We start from the raw sequence: 19871 nt of genomic DNA, 5'->3' as shown, positions 1-19871 counted from the left end.
TTTGAGGCCATAGAAAGCTTTTTATGGGCTTCCTCTGTACGTATAGGGTCACCACGGCGAAGTGCTGACGCAACAAACACTTAAAATATATTTTAATTCAGCTCCAAAGAATCCCTAAATGCCATTTCTCACGAACGAGACCCATCGCTAGCGGGATAGTTGGTGACGAAGAGCCGTGGGATCGTATTAACGGCAACGCGCGACGTACATCGGCCAGACGTACGTTTTGTCGGTGACTCAGTGGTCAGTGTGCTGATCGACAAATACGCCGTCGCTGACGCACCAGCCGGCATCGGCGGCCGAGCGAAACCTTCATATGGATAAGACGATGACCGTAGTTGCCCTTGTCGACACCTTCTCCGCACTAAGAATAAGCGAAACGAGCGACTACATTTCGTATGTTCGCCCTTTGACTCACCAGCGGTACCAACAGGCCTAGCGAGTCCGCGGGGTTCGTATGTGCGATGTTGACCACAAGTTTTAGAGAATACAGATGGTCATCGAGCACAGTTTTGACAACAGTCATCGGAAATCGAGGATTGCTAACATCTTAGGACGCGAATACAACGAGCAGGAAGAGCCGCTGCTATAGCCGGTGTGACCCATTCTGTCGACGAATGCTGCAGACGCCCGGCAGCAGTCGTCGGCGTCGCATGTGGACAACAAATTAGCCCATTTTAGTTATCACAAATCGAACATTCTCCTAGATACAACAATTTAAAGTCAAGTATTGCACCCATCGGAAAAAGAAGTTACAACGAGCGAGAAACGCCGGACTTACGCGGTGTCAGCAATCTATGAAGGATGGCGCTCGCTTTCATCGGCGATTCTTGCGCAGTTATATTGCACTGCGTAAACAAGTAAACGTACAACCGGCGCAAAAAAAGAAGAGATTGTTCCCCCTAAGTAGAACGTAGCTTTAGAGTTAATGTCGAACGAACGCGCGACTGCTGCCTAGGCAGCAATGTAAACTAGCGATGTAAAGTATCGCTGAGGTGTATCACGGGCGCATTCCTGGGGGAATTCCGTACTCGCGCGGTAAGTGCCGAATCCTGCAGAATTATCTCGAAGCATTTATTAAGCGAATGGACGGACTGTTTGCTAAACAAGAAGCAGGAAAAAGCGAGCAGCAGATGTCGTAATCAACAGCCATACGGAGCAGTCTGGCAGTGCGGCTGCGCTGGCGGAGCGAACTGAAGATAGCGACGGGTATTGGTCGGCACGAACAGATAGTAGGTGAGTCCTTTAGAAGAGGGCTCCCCGCTCCACACATACGTACCGGACCGCCACGAACAGTGAGACGTCGTGTCGTAATGTGATCAGGCGATCGACCGACTGACACGCTGTCGGCTACGGGCCGCCGACACAGACGTCCGCCGAGCGTCGGCGTAGTGTGGCAAAGCTAAATACAACGTCAGGAAACACGTTGGCATACGCGGCATGCCGACTGAGATCAAACCCAAACGAGCTGCTTGATTTCAGAACTCGATGTTGACCTACGGCCGCTTGGCTTTGCTAAGCATATCGCAGTACCGGCTGGCATTTCGAAAGGCCCTGCTATGCATAGCATGTGCACGAGAGCAGACGACGCATCGATCCGTGTGTCACTACTTATGGGCCCACGTTAAAGTCCCTAGATCAGCTTTCACCTAGGGGCTTTAGCCATAGAGTTTCTTACTATTACCTAGAGGGAAAGATGGCGCCCCGCCTATGGGAGTTTGCGTGGAGCTCCCTCAAGACCACTGCAGCCACCATGGACGCTCAAAGCATCACGAGCCGGTGAGCTACCGACTGCAGAACCACAACTTTTGGCCAAATAATAATGAAAAAATAAACGCTGTTCGATAATCAAGAATGCCATAACATTTAATATCCTGTCTATGAATTGCAACAAACGAGCAGGAAACCATGCAAATGCAAAGTTTACCCAAAATAAGAGATGACTAGCTCTCCTATTGGCCAAGGATTGAACACTACAAAACCTAATAGCATTCTCGATCACCTCGCACCGGGTGCGCCCCGAAAACAGCGCGGTTCCCTGCGCACTGCGGCGGTGGAGCCCCGGCGAGGGTCAACATCGAGGGCAAGATGCACCCCGCGGGGCGTGTACGCAGCGCCGCCTTTAGGGTGCCTTTCTTCTGGCGCGTGCCTTTCACTGTAAACCACAACACCGGTCACACGCTCCTGATCACCCGGAAATGCTTTCGGAACTGCAAATAAATCACACATTCCACATGTCAAAGGCCATGCACACAGCTACATGCCAAGCAACGAAATGTAAACAGACGCTCACTCCGGTATCGGCGAGGCGCCTGACGACCCGATCAACGAATTTTCGGGCGCTGATCGCCGTGTTTAGGCTGTATCAAGTCGATTATCATGTCAAATTCGCTATCAGACGAACCTGACAGCAGTTCATCAATGGCGGCAACCATCCGTATTCTCTGTTCCATCGCGTAAGACTGTGCGCAGACACGAGCAGGATAGTATGGGCCACCGTGTATGGGCAAAGCGGTTTCGCAGCACGCGTCACGCAATGCTTCCCGGGATTGCACCCTTGCGAACCGCCGATTTTCCAGATGGACTATAAACAGCCGTGGCAGCTACTGCGTCACCTATTAGACTCCAGACAGACCAAGTCGACCCAATGTAGTCAGCTTACGCAACTGGTACACCAGTGCACGGGCACTAACACAGAGCTTCTCGAGGACATACAGAGGCGATACCTAAACACTGCCCCGGGTAACCCACTCCCGGATTACCAGGGGCTCCCCAACGACGAGTTAGATGCAGGCACCATGGACGTCGAGGTGTGGTACGCCCTCAGTCAACTCCGCACCACCTCGGCGGCCGGACCGGACGGAGTTACAAACAAAATGCTTAGAAACCTCGATGCCGGCTCGGTCGCTGCTATCTCAGAGCTCATGAACACCTATTGGCGCGAAGGCAAAATACCGCAGGATTGGAGACACGCTAAAGTCACCTTCATTCCCAAACCGGGCAAGAAATTTTCTATAGACAATCTTGGACCCATATCACTCACTTCCTGGATTAAGCGACCACAACCTTGTTCACATCTCCATGACACTGCCTTTAAAAAAGAAATCACCAACCAGCAAACTGATAAAAGACTACAAAAGGGCTGATTTTGATGCTATGAACAACGATCTTGCAAAATTTTTCGACAACTTTCGTTGCACTTATCTAAATCGCACACCTAACTCAAACTGGAATTTGTACAAAGACACCCTACTACATTTGGAAAGTAAGCACGTTCCAACACTACTTATTAAATCAGATACCAAGAATCCATGGTTTAACAAACGCCTGAAGTCTCTCCTTGGCAAAAAGAAGCGCCTGTATCGAACAGCAAAGCTTCAAAATAGTCATTTAGCATGGAAAAAATATCGCTTGTGCGCCCAACAGTATACCACAGAACTGACAAGTGCTAAAGATAAATTTTACTCTCAAGATTTACTATCAATCCTTCACTCTAACCCCAACAAATTCTGGCGCATGCTATCTAATAAGCCACAAGATCGCCATGTACAACTCCTAGATGCTGATGGAGAACCAATCAAAAGCGATGACTGTGCGACCGCGCTCAACAATTACTTTACGTCAGTTTTTTCCGCTGCTAACATTACTGCTAATGAGCACATTCCAGAAATCTCACTCTCAGAAATGCCTAAAATCGAAATTAACCCTGATGGTGTATCAAAGCTTATTGCCTCACTGAAATTATCTACATCTGCCGGCTGCGATCAAATTAACAGTAAGCTACTAAAAAATACCATTTCATTGTCTAGCCAGGTACTGCATCTAATTTTTGCGCAATCCTTAGATACCGGGGTTGTCCCCGACGATTGGAAAAAAGCTCAAATTACACCCATATTTAAAGCGGATGACCGCACGTGCCCTAACAACTATCGTCCCATTTCCCTCACTAGAATACCGTCTAAACTACTTGAGCACATCATTTTTTCCAATCTTATGACCCACCTAGAATCAATGAACTTTTTCTATCCGAATCAACACGGCTTCCGCAAGCAGCTGTCATGTGAGACCCAGCTCGCCGAATTCACCCACGACATTCTACAATACTTAGATAACCTTGTCCAGATCGACGCTATCTTTCTCGACTTTTCAAAAGCATTTGATCGTGTTTCCCATAATCTTCTTCTTTTTAAGTTGTCATCGCTCGGCATTCCACAAACTTTGCTCTCCTGGCTAGAGCACTTCCTTATAGGACGTAAGCAGTTCACCTGTGTTAATAACTGTCGCTCAGCTTTTACCGACGTAACATCCGGCGTACCTCAAGGTGCAGGCTTATCACCTCTTTTATTCCTCATCTACATCAATGACCTACCGATTAACATAAAATCCACGCTACGTTTATTCGCAGATGACTGCGTAATTTACAGCCCCATCCACGGCGCTAGCGCCATTGCCGCTCTTCAACAGGATCTAACCACTATCTCAGCGTGGTGTGACAAATGGCACATGCCTCTTAATCTAAATAAATGCCAATCCATATCATTCTCCCGCAAAAACACACTTATTGATAGCACTTACAACATAAAATCGGTCGCCGTCACCAGAACATCATCTTATAAATACCTAGGAGTACACATCACATCATCGCTGTCATGGACAACACACATTCAGACCATCTGTTCCAAAGCATCACGCACACTTGGTTTTCTCCGGCGCAATCTAAAATCTGCATCACCTGAAGTAAAAAAGTTGGCATATATAACATTCGTACATCCTAAATTGGAGTACGCGTCATCTGTCTGGCATCCATCACAATCTTATCTCATCTCAGACCTTGAAGCCATTCAAAATCGCGCCGCCCGTTTCATTACATCGCAGTACTCAAGAAATACCAGCGTAACATTACTAAAACGATCCCTCGGCCTTCAAACACTAGCAACTCGCCGTGTTATTTCCCGTCTATGCCTCTTTCACTCTTTCTTTTATCGCTCACCAAGACATTTGTTGCTGCAGCCACCCCCACGTACGTCATCCCGCCTAAACCACAGTAACCCAATCGCACGCATTAAAACCCGCACCTCCGCAATGAGCAGTTCATTTTTTCCCGACTCCATAGTGCTCTGGAATGGCCTTCCCGACAACATAATAACATGCTCCGATCGCCGCCTTTTCCGCGAGAAACTGGCTAATTACTTCTCATAAACATATTCATACTGCGACACCGAAGTGCCAACTGTTCCTTGTTTTCTTTTTGTATGTTTATTTCTTGTTTTTAGTTTGTATATTATTGTACTCTTTTTGTACCCCGTGTATTTTTCCCCCTTTCTTTTTTTTTGTGTGTTCTCTGCCACTACCCTCCAACCTGTATGTACGCCCCCCCTTATGTAATGCCTTCGGGCCTTTAAGGGACAAATAAATGAATGAAATGAAATAAGCAAGTTGATGGAACACGTAATCCTCAACCGCCTACAAGGGTTTGTGGAAGACAGCGACTTACTTCCCCCCACCATGATTGGCTTCAGAGCGCATCTATCTACACAGGATGTCATGCTTCAATTGAAGTCCGACATCATAGACCCGTTCGAGGGACGGGCACGAATGCAGTGCTCGGGCTAGACCTGAACAAGGCGTTCGATAACGTCGCGCACGAGGCTATTCTCACGAACGTAACAATAATCCCAGGGTGCGGGTATTCACATATATCCGCTCCTTCATTTCAGAGAGGTCCGCGGAGCTCGCAGTGGGTGAGATCAAATCTGACCCCATCCCCCTCGAAGCAGAGGAACACCTGAAGGTTCAGTCCTCTCGCCTTTTCTGCTCAATCTGTCCCTCATCAAACTTCCTTCAAGACTCGCCACCATACCCGGGTTGCATCATACTTTCTACGCGCACGAATTCACTCTGTGGGTAACAACAAAGAGTGACGGCCAAGTGGAGAATACACTGCAGCAAGCGGTAGACATGGTTGAAACATGATGACATTCACTGGTCACTGACCATGGTAAAAACAAATGACGTTTCGGGAGCGCTACAGCTCCCTTGTTCACAATGAGCAACCGGCTGGACGTCCCGGGCTTTTTCTAGCGGTTAGTATCGTTTTTAGACATTTAGCGTAGATATAGGTGCAATGTGCCATCATTCTTATTTATTGTGTTAGGAGTAGTCTGGATGATTAGTGACTCGAGATTTCGGCGGACTGATACATTCTTTTCTGTTGTCACTATATCTGCTTCGTCCCAGTTAATTCCATGGCCAGTCTCTTGCGCATGCTCCGCGATTGCGTTCGTAGTCGCTTTTCCTTTTCGTACGTCGTACTGATGTTCTTTCAGGCGTCTCGTGAGATCTTTCGTTTCACCTATGTAAACTGATGAACAGTCGGCGCAGGCGATTTTGTAAACCACGCCTGGAAACTTGGCAAGAGGGGGCTGATCTTTCACGTTTACTAGCTCATTTCTTATCTTGCTTGTTGGTGCATGTGCAACATGGACGCCGTGCTTGCGGAACATCCGCGCCAGCGCCTCGCTGATCTCTGATATATACGGGATAGGGGCTCGCTTCGGTTTCGGTGCGTCGGCACTTTTGTCTTCCCTGGCAGTAGGCTTCTTCGATGGAGCCAATCTTCTTTGCGTGTTTTGAATGAAGGAAAGCGGGTAGCCGTTTCTTTTTAAGTCATTTTCCACGGTCTTCATTTCGTGGCTTAGGGCTGCGTCTTCACTGCAGGCTTCCCTAGCGCGGTTGGTTAGAGATGCAACCACTGACCGCTTGTGACTGACTGGGTGCGCTGAACTGAAATTTAGGTATCTTCCAGAATGCGTCGGTTTCCGGTAAACGCGAAAACTAAGACCAGTCGGAGTACTTGTCACCACAGTGTCAGGGAAAGGAAGGCAGCCGTCGGTCTCTTCCTCAACAGTAAAGTTGATTGAGGGCTGAATGGCGTTGAGGTGACCGAGGAAAATGCGCGTGTGCTTTCGGTCTATGACGAAGAAGCAGTCGTCCACATACCTAAGAAATACTTTTGGTCGCGGTTGGAAGGTGGCCAAAGCTTTTCTTAGGCATTTTCTCGATCGATTTTTCGAGGCAAAGTATTTTCTCCATCACCTCAACGCCATTCAGCCCACAATCAGCTTTACTGTTGAGGAAGAGACCGACGGCTGCCTTCCGTTCCTTGACACTGTGGTGACACGTACTCCGACTGGTCTTAGTTTTCGCGTTTACCGGAAACCGACGCATTCTGGAAGATACCTAAATTTCAGTTCAGCGCACCCAGTCAGTCGCAAGCGGTCAGTGGTTGCATCTCTAACCAACCGCGCCAGGGAAGTCTACAGTGAAGACCGTGGAAAATGACTTAAAAAGAAACGGCTACACGCTTTCCTTCATTCGGAACAGGCAAAGAAGATTGGCTCCATCGAGGAAAGCCTACTGCCAGGGAAGACGAAAGTGCCGACGCACCGAAACCGAAGCGAGCCCCTATCCCGCATATATCAGGGATCAGCGAGGCGCTGGCGCGGATGTTCCGCAAGCACGGCGTCCATGTTGCACATGTACCAACAAGCAAGATAAGAAATGAGCTGGTAAACGTGAAAGATCAGCTCCCTCTTGCCAAGTTTCCCGGCGTGGTTTACAAAATCGCCTGCGCCGACTGTTCATCAGTTCACATAGGCGAAACGAAAGATCTCACGAGACGCCTGAAAGAACATCAGTACGGCGTACGAAAAGGAAAAGCGACAACGAACGCAATCGCGGAGCATGCGCAAGAGACTGGCCATGAAATTAACTGGGACGAAGCAGATATAGTGACAACAGAAAAGAATGTATCAGCCCGCCGAAATCTGGAGTCACTAATCATCCAGACTACTCCTAACACAATAAATAAGAATGATGGCACATTGCACCCTGTCTATGCTAAATGTCTAAAAACGGTACCAACCGCTACAAAAAGCCCGGGACGTCCAGCCGGTTGCTCATTGTGAACAAGGGAGCCGTAGCGCTCCCGAAACGTCATTTATGTTTGACCATGGTCAGTGACCAGTGAATCTCATCAACCCATGATTCCTGACCAGACGGTACGCCGTCGAACCCTCGACTACATGGACGAAACATACGCCCAAGCGGCGAACCTCTCGTGCTCGCATCAAAGATCTGAACTCTTTGCACTCAGAAACAAGACCAAAGGCATACACCTCAAAAACTACGTTCCCCCTCCTCCCTTAAACGTATGCGTAGGAGGTTTGCCAGTGAAGGAGGTATGCACCATACGCATCCTAGGGCTATACATGCAAACCAACCGCAAGAACACCCAAACTATTGACAGACTCAAATCTACAGTCAGTATGACGACGAGACTCATCAGACGAATAGCCAACCGCAGACGGGTCGTCAAAAAAAGGATCTTTGTCGTCTGGTTCAAGCCTTCGTTCTAAACAGAGTAGTATACTCAGTCCCCTACTTCCGCCTCTATGCAGCGGAGATAGTATCATCAGACAAGCGTACAAGACCACCCTCGGTCTACCGCGTTACACGTCAACAGAGAGGCTCTTAGGACTCGGCATACACAACACGCTAGATGAACTCTGCGAGGCACACCTCACGACACAAGCTGCGAGACTCACTCGTATTAGTGCGGGCAGAGCCATTCCCTCCCGACTAGGAATGGGCAACGCGCATCCGAGAGTAGAAGCGAAAACTCAGCTACCAAAACATATTACGAAGAGCCTGCTCATAAAACCCCTCCCCAAGAAAATGCATCCCGTGCACCACGAGGGACGACGTTGGGCCAGAGCACGCGCTCTGCGTGAAAAGTACAAACAGCACTCGGGAGCGGTGTACGTGGATGCTGCAGAGTAGTACTAACACAACAAGGCCTACGCATTGGTGGCGGTGGATGGGCCCTATGGACTGCTCGCAGCCGCGACTACCAAAACGAGCTCCTCTGAGATCGCGGAGGAGGCGGCAATAGCTTTAGCTATAACTAATACCACCACTGATATTATTTTGAGCGACTCAAAATTCGCCGTTGGCAATTCAGCGAGGAGCCGAATAGCACCCACCACCCTCAGCAGTCTTGAAAAAACAGCCTAACCTCCCAGAGAGGTCGAACTGATTTGGGTGCCGTCCCACTCGGACAATCCGGGGAACGAGGCAGCTCACAATAAAGCCCGAGGTTTCGTCAACCGGGCAGGGAGCTCGCCTATTCATCCGGGGTTTACGAGAGACGGCATGGCCTCTTTTCATGGTATTATCCATCATCACACCTTGGGCAGGCGAGTTTACCCCCCTCCGACTAAAACACTGTCCAAAGCACAAGGAACCACGTGGAGACGGCTTCAGACGCACTCCCTGACGAACCCCGCACAACTGTCAATCATGTACCCCTCTCAATACGAACCCCAATGTTTCCGCTGTGGCGAACGCGCCACTTACGACCACATCTTATGAGATTGTAGGGAAGAGCCGCCTCCGGCGGAGCTAGTACGAATCCCTTCTCTCGAGCGGTGGGAGGCTGCGCTGGCCAGCTCAGACCCGAAGACGCAAGTCCGGGCCGTCGAGTGGGTCAACAAGGTCGCCAAAGTCATGGACTAGCGGCCACCTAACACGGCCCTCCAATCACCAAGCTCTTCTTGATGAAATAAATGTTTTCCAATCCCATCCGCGTGCGAGACGGGGCAACGAAAAAGTGACCCGGCAGGGTGCGCTTCCGGTGATCGAGGACAAGGAGTAAACCGCTGGAGAGGAAAGTGGAAGCCACGAAGCTGGTGGAATATGGGAATTAAGGAGGCCATCGAACAACGACGGGTGGCTTCAAGGGAACACAGAGAAGCAAAGAAGGCGCAGTTATCTGAAGAGGAAATAGGCGAAAAATGGGAATCTTATCGACAAAAGAAACAGCAAGTTCACGTCCTAGTCCAGGCTAAAATGAAGCAGTCCTCTGACAAATGGCTGGCTGAAGTTCGCGAGGCAAATAAAGGGGGGCCAAGAAAATTCTGGAACCATATAAGCTGGTAGGGAAAAACAAATAAAAGAACGCAGGAACAGATTACAGATGCTGAGGGAAAATGTTTAGAGGGAGACGATGCTGTAAACTACATTACATCATTTATAGCTGCATCTTTTAGCAACGACAATGGGATAATCTCCCCAAGTGAGGCGGCAACACAGGACAGCACAATAGAGAACAGCTTAGAACTGACTAGTCTTAACTGGGAAAAGGCGGAAGCGAATATTCCTAAAACCACATCCGCAGGGATAGACGAAATTCCAATTAAGCTGATTAATGAACTTGGCCCAAGAAGCAAGGAAGCGCTGATAAAAGCATTGGAGACAGTCATAACAAATCAGCAAATTCCGCACAGCTGGAGACAGAGTAAAATGAATTTGATTTATAAAGGGAAAGGAGATAAGATGACCATCAAATCCTACCGTCCGATTACGATTACGTCTGTTATGTACAGGCTGGCCATGCAGGCGGTGAAATTAAAAATGCAGGCATGGGTAGAAGGTAATCGGATACTCGGAGAACTTCAGAATGGGTTCAGAAGGGGTAGGCGTTTAGATGATAGCCTGTTCATGCTTACCCAATGCATAGAAATAGCTAAGGCGGAAAACAGACCTCTGTTTTTAGCCTTTCTGGACATAAGCGGTGCATACGATAACGTGAACAGGGAACTCCTGTGGAGCATATTGAAAGATTTAGGTATCGGTCATGACGTAATTGATTTTCTACAGGAAATCACCGAGATAATGAAGTTGAAATTGCATGGGAAGGGAAAAAAAAGTACCACAACTCTGGGGGTGCACAAAGGATTAAGGCAAGGTTGTCCTCTATCACCGCTGCTGTTCATGCTTTACGTGATAAATATGGAAAGAAGGCTAGAAGAAAGTAATCTAGGTTATAATCTGTCGTACAGATTAGGCGGAAATGTAGTTGAGCAGCGACTCCCGGGTTTAATGTATGCGGACGATATTGTACTGTTAGCAGATAGCCAGGAAGATTTACAAACTTTGGTTAATTGCTGTGGAGACGAAGGAGACGCTCTAGGATTCAGTTTTAGCGCAACTAAATCAGGTGTGATGGTTTTTAACGATACAACTGATCAGGTGATTACAATACAAGGCCACGAAATACCCAAAGTGGCCGCATACAAATACCTCGGGATATGGCTAAACGAAGGGCAGATATACACGGAAAAGCACGAACAGGCTCTTAGGGCAAAAGGACGAAGAGACGCCGGGATAATGAAACATGGGGCATTATGGGGGTACAACAAATATGAAGTACTAAGAGGTATTTGGAAAGGAATAATGGTGCCGGGACTTACTTTCGGCAATGCGGTTCTGTGCTTAAGGGCAGAAGTTCAGTCGAGATTAGAAGTAAATCAGAGAGCTGTTGGAAGATTAGCATTAGGTGCCCACGGCAAAACCACAAACGAGGCACTACAAGGGGATATGGGCTAGGCATCGTTCGAAGCACGGGAAGCTAAGAGTAAAATACTATATGAAGAACGCCTGAGGAAATTGGACGATAACAGGTGGGGAGCTAAGGTATTTAAATATTTATACAGAAAGAGCGTTGACTCACAGTGGCGGAAAAGAACTAGAAAACTAACCAGTAAGTATGCAGGTCATGAGGACGGAGAAAGAAAGAGCATTAAACGACAGGTTAAAAACGCGGAAGTTAAAAATTGGATGAATTCAATGGAAAAGAAACATTGTGTAGAACTATATCGATACTGGAAAAGGCAGATCAGGAAAAAATTTTTCTATGAAAACTCAAGAGGCAGTGCCCTACTTTTTGAAGCTAGGTCAGGGTGTCTTAGAACGCGCAGCTACAAAAAGAAATTTAACGAAGAAGATGACACATGTGCAGTGTGTGGTAGATCTGTGGAAACAATTGAACACCTCATAATCAAATGTGACGGTATCCATCCGGATGTCGATGCAGGCGCAGTCACTCTTTCCGAGGCCCTAGGGTTTAAAGATAACAATGGTCATGTAAATAAATCTGCAGTGGAAGTTAGCAAAAAGCGATTGGAGGATTGGTGGCTGAAAAGCAGAGATGTGCCATAAGGTTAGAATTGTAGGAAACCGTAGGTAAAGATGATGGCGATTCTTAATGAGAATTGCCAACACAGTAAACAAAAAAATAAAAAAGAAAAGCTGAGCATGGTGGCAATTGCCACCACCCCGTTTCAAAGGGGGCGCTCCTATCCATCCATCCATCCATCTTCGACAGTGGGTGCGCATCGGTGCGGGTGATCGAGGATGCTATAATATTTCGTGCTTAACAGGAGCACTTTTAAAAAATAAATATGTTTAAAAAAACTGTTGTTGCTTAAACGCTTTCAGACGTTTTTTAATGGCATTTCGTAAAATAGAAACCTTTTATTGGCGTCGTGTGCTGTTGCGTTTTCGCTACTATGGCGTTTGCACACTACGTTTGCGCCGAAGTCGTCTGCGTGCGGGGCGCGCCATTTGGCGGCTCTTCTCGCTTTTCTCTCACACGGAGAACAGCGTTTTAAAAAAATGGCTGAGGCTTAGCTTCGGTTAAGCCTAGTCAGATGCGAAGCATATTGTCGCCGAGTTGCATATCGAGCACGCCGCTTGGCTAGACGTTCTTCACGCTCTTCATCAGTCTCTGTAGCACGCCGCAACTTTTGCTTCTCATTCCAACGAGCAGCCCTGTCTCCAGGAGGCATCTCTATCCCGTGTACGCCTAGCAGAGGCAGGCGCACCCCCTTGTATACCGCCGCTCCAGCATCACGTGTTCACTACAGCGCACCTAGCGGCAGAAGCAGGAAACACATTGGTCGCGACGCCTCGCGCGACGGCGCGAGCTGGGGCCCCGTTTCTCCTATGTCGTTAGGTCACGCATCACGTGGTCCTCCTCGGCCGCGACGCCTCGCGCGACGGCGCGAGCTGAGCCCCCGCTTCTCATCTGCTGTGACGTCACGCACCACGTGGTCATCCTTGGTCACGACGCCTCGCGCGACGGCGCGAGTTGGGCCCCCGTTTTTCATCTGCTGTGACGTCACGCATCACGTGGTATGACATGGAGGTCACGAAAGGTCAATGGTAACGACACCGCCGCGCTCGAGGAGCTGGGTTGGGCTATTTTAGTATGCTTCGCATAACAACTTAATAGTGCCACTCTGTGTTGCCGAAAAAATGTACCGATACCTGCGATGACGTCATCGTGAGCCCCCCACTTGGCATTGTGCGCTGCGGAGAAGATTGAAGGGCGTCCGGATTTTAATCGGCGATTACTTCACTATTTCAAGTGCGAGCCCAAAAAGACTTCGTATGCTTTACCTGCAAGTTTCACACATTCGATTCTCTTAAGCTCGTTCATTTCTAGAACCTATGCAGTTTCCCTTTAAAGGGGCCATAAGAGCCTATTTTCGCGTATATCCTGCGTATTGCATTCCATTCCCTATACGTTAAATTACAATTCCCCGAAGTTTCAGTTGATTCTGTGCTGCAGTTATTTCTAAACGAATTTTTTTTTCGTTTATTTTGTGAACTTCTTGCTCATCTGGCAACCCCTGATCGGTGACGTCACAGGGGCATACCCGCCGCGCGTCCTCTGCCGAGCGCTGTTGGCTGCGTTGAGGTGCTTGCATGCACACCGTGGACGGCGGTCGGTCGAAAAGATTATAAGAGCGAAAGCTCTTACTCTCCGATCCGCAACTTGGAAGGTCATGAACGTTGCGCCGTGACCTCATAACCGAAGGAGTGGCCAGACGTCATACCACGTGACACGCCATAGCTGCACCGGTAAAACGAGCTTTTGGGCAAGTTGGTTACTTTGCTTCCACATAACTGCAGCGTAAAAAAATGACGAGCACAAAGGAAGAAACACCTACGGCACGAAGCGTTTGTCCGTGCCGTAGGTGTTCCTTCCTTTGTGTTCATTTTTTACGCTGCAGTTATGTGGAAGCTACGCCGGCCGCCATAACGCCGGTTTTCGCCGCTCGCCTGATCACGTAACGCGGAATATACAAGCGCGGTAGCTGCGCTCGCTTCCAGTACTAACGTACTGCTTTGTGCGTTAGTACGTACTCTCTACCTCACGCAAAAGAGGCCCACATATAAGTTTCATGCAGGAAGGTGCAGTGCAGGCAGTGAAGTCAAGAAGGTACACAATGGTTAACCCCACCTACACGAGGAAGTCAGAACGGGGGACGACGACAATGCGATCGGTTCCGGAAACACGTGAGACTCCCTTGATAGCCTCGGGGAAAGTGCCGCGCATGCTTACGGACGCACTTTTATTGCGAAAGCACTGCTACTTGCACCTTGCGGGGTGACCACCATCGTGCCGCGGCGGTGACCACCATTGACCTTCATTTGACCTTGAGCTGTTGAACGCTAAACAGACTTGTCTACATTGCTTATCGTTAAATGGAGGGCACCAGGGGTCACCTTCATTTGACCTTGATTGCATTAGATTGGATTACATTAGATTGGATTGGATAGGAGTGTATTGGATTGGAGTGGAATGAATTGGATTGCATTGGAATGGAATGGATTGGAATGAATTGGTTTGGATTGAATTAGATTGGATTACAATGGATTAGATTGGACTGGATTGGATTGGATTAGATTGCATTGTATTGGATTAGATTACATTACAGTAGATTACATTGGATTGGACTGGATTGAATTCGATTGGATTGGATTGCATTGGATTGGATTAGATTGGATTGTATGACCGATGCATCACCACAAGTCTAACCACAAGCACCACCACCAGCTACACACCAGCTGTACCATGGCGTAGGTACGGATATCAGGGTTCGTACAAGCTATACAGAAAAAAATTCAAGGATATTCAAGGACTTTCAAGGCCCTTCTAGGAGGTTTTCAAGGACTTGCTACGAAGCTGTATTTCGTAGTTTCGAAACACAAAAGTATTTTCAAAAAATAAATATCTTTATTGCACTCAATGTAAAATAACATATCTGTCAAGACACACCAAGGAAAGTTCAAGAGACCTCCTGAAGCTTTGCCTCAATCTCTTTGTTCAGGTTTAACAATTGCTCAGCCTTAGCCTTTGCTGCTTTTCTCATAGAATTTGATTTGATTATGTAAGTGAGGTCATTGGCTGCTTCCGCCTTTTCAGCATAGTCGTCTGCTGATGCAGTCAGATCGCTAATAGCTGCTTCCAGTATCTTCCTTTTTTTATTGAGGCTGTCAAGCTTGACACGTTCTTGTTCCAGCCTTTTCTGGGCTTCCAAGTAAGCACTATAATGATGCCTTGCAGCTGATACCGCCTTCCTCAAATCTTTTGTGATGACAATGTTAAAGATACCACCTGCTTTTTCCACTGCATCGCACACAATTCGTTGCGAGATGTAAGAGAGGCCTTTCAAGTTCTCTACAGAGATCTGTCGGTTTATGCTAAAGCCTCTCTCAACAGTTGCCTGACCATGACTTAGCACAAGCAAAGATTTTACAACTTTCCACAGCTCTGCATAAGAAGCATTGAACTGCAGAAGTTCACTAAAAAAGGTGTCCAGACTGGTGGCTTTCTCGAAAAGTCGCAGTTGATGTTTTTCTTGCAACAGCTCCGTGTACTCTGCAAGTACAGAGTCTCGATGCTGATCTGTCAGCCTCCCTGCCGCAATGAGTGCTTCCAACACTTTCTTGAGGCCTGCCAGGCACTCATTAGGCCTGCAGCACATTTGTCGAGGGTCAAGCGAGGAAAGGCCTCTAACCACTGGGAACCTCAAGGGGCTCTTCTCAAGGACCTTCTTCGTCACTGCGACTAGGAACTGCTTACACTCCATCTTGAACTGAAATATATCCTTTGCACTTGCATTGCTCTTCTTCAGGATTTGTTCGACTGTGTGACCAACATCCACTTTTTCCAGTGGTGTATGATTCTTTGGGTCCTCTATATCAATTTGCAGCATGCCAGTGATCCCCGTTGCTGAAGACAATGTAGAACACTTGATAAATTTTGTCATTAACTTTCTGACTATCGTCTCCAAGTCTCTTGCCAGAAGAAATAACATCGGTTTGTCAGTTTGGAATTCCATTAGGAATGGCTTCAGTGTGGCAGCAACACTAAGAGCAAAATTCAGCTTTGCCACTACTAATGTGTCCTGAATGAATTCAACAATGTTCTGAAAAGACACACACTTTGGCAGACTCACTTGCTTCTTCCTTGCGGATTCCACAAACTTCTTCACATCACTCCAGAGTTCCAGAGCTCTTTCGATGACAGCCTTATTCTCAACCCATCGATGGGCAACATATTTCAGAGGAAATACTGCCTTCCCAGTGAGTGCTGAAAAATCATGCCTCCTTGCAGGGGCATCCTCAAACAGTGCACTCAGACTGGACAAAAGGGTGTCGAGTCCCCACTTGCTCGCTATGACGCCTGCCTTGTAAGCATTGTGCACAGTGTGGAGGCTGCAAGTACCCAAGTCAAGACAGTGGACTTGAAAGTTCTCCTGCAGGTGAGATTGCAGCATCTTGAAAAACTTCAGGTTCACGTTGGGTCCGTCCATTGAGATTTGAAGAATCTTCGCCAGTGGCAACGGTTCTAGTGCACTCAAAAGTTGGTCTTTAATATCCTCAGCCGTTGCGTGCCCCATGAAAACAGATGTGTAGTACTTCGTTACCACCTTTCTGGACGCGTCCCAAAATCTTATGTGCACGTCCATTTGCTTCTCTTGAAGGCATTCGTTAGCAGACTCATCAAAAAGTACGACATAGTTCTCGCACCGCTCTATATCTCGTTGCAGCGATGACAGAAAAAAAGGTCTGAGGCCGTGGCAGGTTATGTAAGCACATTTCTTCTCGCCACATGAGAAGCCTTTAGCGATCTCGCTATCCGGAAACATGCGTTTAAACAACTCGCCTACTTCCGACGACGATCTGTAGGAGCAGTGGGATGTGACTAACTTCAGCGTCCATAAAATTTCCGCATCTGTCACCAGCTCGTTTACCTTGCACGCGATATTGACGTCAGACGACTGCGATGGAGTATCTACGGGTCGCGCGCTCGCGCTAGCGGAAAAATACTCGCGCACCGAACCTGCCGCTGCTCTCTTCATACAGGCGCTGTGCTTTGCACTCTTCATGTGGCTTTTCAGTGCAGACTCGCCCATAGTAACCAGGTCGAAGCACTTCCCGCAAGGCTTGCATTTTGCTCGATGTGGATTCGTAGCATCTGGTGCCACCCAATCCTTGTAGGCGCTGTTACTAAGCCACGCGCTCTGAAATTTGCACTTTCCGGGCATTTCTGCGGATCGCGGTATTGCTGCAGTCACACGCAGAGAACTGTCTGAACGCACGGCTGCACAGAGTAAACATCAGCGTACGCACGTGCAACGCAAAACCACGAGACGCCGAACCAACGGCCGGTGATGTCGATGGCGATACGGCCGTTCACTTTTGAACGGGCGATCACGCCACCTCAATGTGGCCAGCTGTCTAACGGGCTCCACCAAACTTGTTAAAATTTCAAGAAATTTCGTGTAACGGTCAGTAGAAAACTATGCGCTGAGAAAATAATCATTTTCCCACTTTATGCACGGGTTTCGCACCAATTTTTCTTTGTGTATATCGCGATTTCCATCTCGCACAGGAAATTTCAAGGACTTTCAAGGGTTAAAAAAAAATTAAGCACTTTCAAGGGCCTTGAAAACGCAATTTTCAAATTCAAGGGTTTTCAAGGGTTTCAAGGACCTGTGCGCACCCTGGGATATTGCTTTCGTAATTACCGGGCTTAACCAAGCTAAGCCACAGCGAATTTTTTTTCTAGACGTTGTGCATGCAGTCTACACCTTGTGCTGCGCTTGTGGTACTGTGTACATCACTGGAGTGGAATGTGGATCACGCTTCTGACAGGATACGCCTAACAAGTGCTCCGATATGAAATAGCAAGTGTTCCGTGGCCGGACTAATTGCAAATCGGGTCCCAAAAGCCACGTTTTCAAGTTTGCCAGGAATGAAGAAGAACAGAACGCCTTGATTAGGGCAATACAACGAGCGAACTTCGTTGTGTCTCCGCACTCCGGGATAAGATGTTCGAAACTTCTTCAAAGAAAAGCTACTTTTGAAAAATACGATAAAGTAAGCGCCGAATTATAAAAAAGTGTATTTAAACCAGGCACCTGGCTAGCATTGTAAGTAACGAATGCGGGCTTTAAAGAAAACTGTCTTGCCAAGTTACAGCTACTATAAAAAAAAAACACAACAGGGAATGTTTACTGCATTCGAATCGAAGCGAAAGCACGGATTTGTGCTACGTAGAAGCAGGGTGTCGAACCGGAACCGAACCTGAACCCGAAACCGGAACCGAACCCGAATTTTTGCCCGGAACTGGAACCGAACCGAACCCAAATTTTTTTCGCCATCTTGGAACTGAACCCGAACCGGAACGATTGAAAGGAACCGTTCCGAACCGGTTCGGGACTCGGTTCAGCCGCACATTTTGTGCAACACGGCATACTTTCTTTTCTTTTTTTTTTCAGACCAAACGGCATATGCCAGCACGCAGATTTACCCAGCGAAAGCTGTCGGCGCTATGCAGTGAGAAAATGGCATCCAGTCGAAATTGCATCCAGTTCGACAAAAAAACTGAAAGAAGTCTCGTGTCTAGGAAGAAAGCTAATTGGCGTTTCCGCAATGTGCTTTTGCTAATTCTAAAGCATTTTACGCCAGATTGACGTGAGATGTTATATTTTATAGTATCCCCCTTTCACATGCTTACGTACAGCTTTACTCGAACTGTTAGCACAGCTTTAACTTGTAAAGCACTGAGTGAGAATGGTTTCCTTTTCTTTGTGTCGAGTACCATAAATATGTGAAGCATAGGCGCAATGATCCAATTACGTTGTGCAACATTTACTTTCTGAGGCATTCTTTGTCTCAGATGGCAGATAATGAATAAGACCCCTCACGATGGCTCAGTTGTTGTGGTGCTCGGCTGCTAATGTCAAGGTCGCGAGTTCGATACCGGTGGCGAGGTCGCATTTTGATAGCGACGAAATGCAAAAAGTGCGTGTGTGCTGTGCGATGTGAGTGCACTTTGAGGAATCCCTGCTGGTTTACGATAATCTGGAGTCCTCCACTACAGCGTTCCTGATAGACTCCGCGCCGCTTTGACTCAGAACACACATAATACTATTATTACAAAACAAAGAAATATACATATGCGCTTTCTTTTTAAAGAATCCGAACATTCTTTGTGGCACGCGACGGAAATAAGCAATGAAAGGCTGGCATGTAGCAGGGGTACGATACTTAGAAAAAGAAAATAGTGATTACACAAAGAGGCCATGCGGAAATACATGCGCTCGCTGAGATGTGATAAACGCCTAGAAAGGGGCTACTGAAATGAAATGTAACTGTGATGAAGTGGTTTTCTGTTATGTCGATGCACTGAAATTCTTCTGCTTATATAAAAAAAAATATCAATCGCTAGCGGGCAGCTTCGTCACGCTGTCCTCAGACTGCTGCATCTTGAATTCTCTGACGTGCGGCTTATATCTGCCTCTCTGCCGCACATGAGGGAAGCCAACAATAACCGAAACCAAGGAGCATAGGGGATGTACTTTTTTAAAAGTAATTTGCGGTGTTCATCAATAGGAGCTTAAAGAGTAATTATTTTTAACGATAATTGATTAAACTGAAAAAAAACATGCCGCCAATAGGATCCGAATCCCCGACCTCCGAATTTTGTGTTCGGTGCTCTGCCAACTGAGCTACGGCGACGATTTTTTATTTATTGCATGGAAATAGTGCCGAAAAGGAAAATCGGAGTAAGCCCATGCCACAAAACACCAGGCTGTGTAAAACGAGCCCACCACACCGCTGCACGTCCCCACCTCCCTGAACATCTGAGAGGCACACCCATGCATATA

The 19871-nt window shown here is 47.6% G+C and overlaps 2 protein-coding genes across 3 annotated transcripts in view; both read right to left on the bottom strand.

The window, feature by feature from the left end:
• Positions 1–19871, bottom strand: part of LOC149365197 (uncharacterized) — a 92128-nt gene that overhangs the window by 15507 nt on the left and 56750 nt on the right. The gene's annotated exons all lie outside the window — the stretch shown is intronic.
• LOC149365198 (uncharacterized) lies at positions 14783–17860 on the bottom strand. The gene has a single exon (XM_089588219.1). It carries the CDS (start codon positions 17241–17243, stop codon positions 14979–14981), a length of 2265 nt encoding a protein of 754 aa, XP_089444345.1. The 5' UTR covers positions 17244–17860; the 3' UTR covers positions 14783–14978.

The sequence above is a fragment of the Amblyomma mixtum genome, chromosome 1, assembly GCF_055824585.1.
Source record: "Amblyomma mixtum isolate Tamu chromosome 1, ASM5582458v1, whole genome shotgun sequence".
NCBI classification, from domain to species: Eukaryota; Metazoa; Arthropoda; class Arachnida; order Ixodida; family Ixodidae; genus Amblyomma; species Amblyomma mixtum.
The sequence above is the reverse complement of the archived record's forward strand: the minus strand, read 5'-3'. Positions and strand labels throughout refer to the sequence as shown.

Bases quoted from the DNA above. Each gene is read 5' to 3' on its own strand.
- LOC149365198 (XM_089588219.1), bottom strand. From the start codon at position 17,243: ATGCCCGGAAAGTGCAAATTTCAGAGCGCGTGGCTTAGTAACAGCGCC.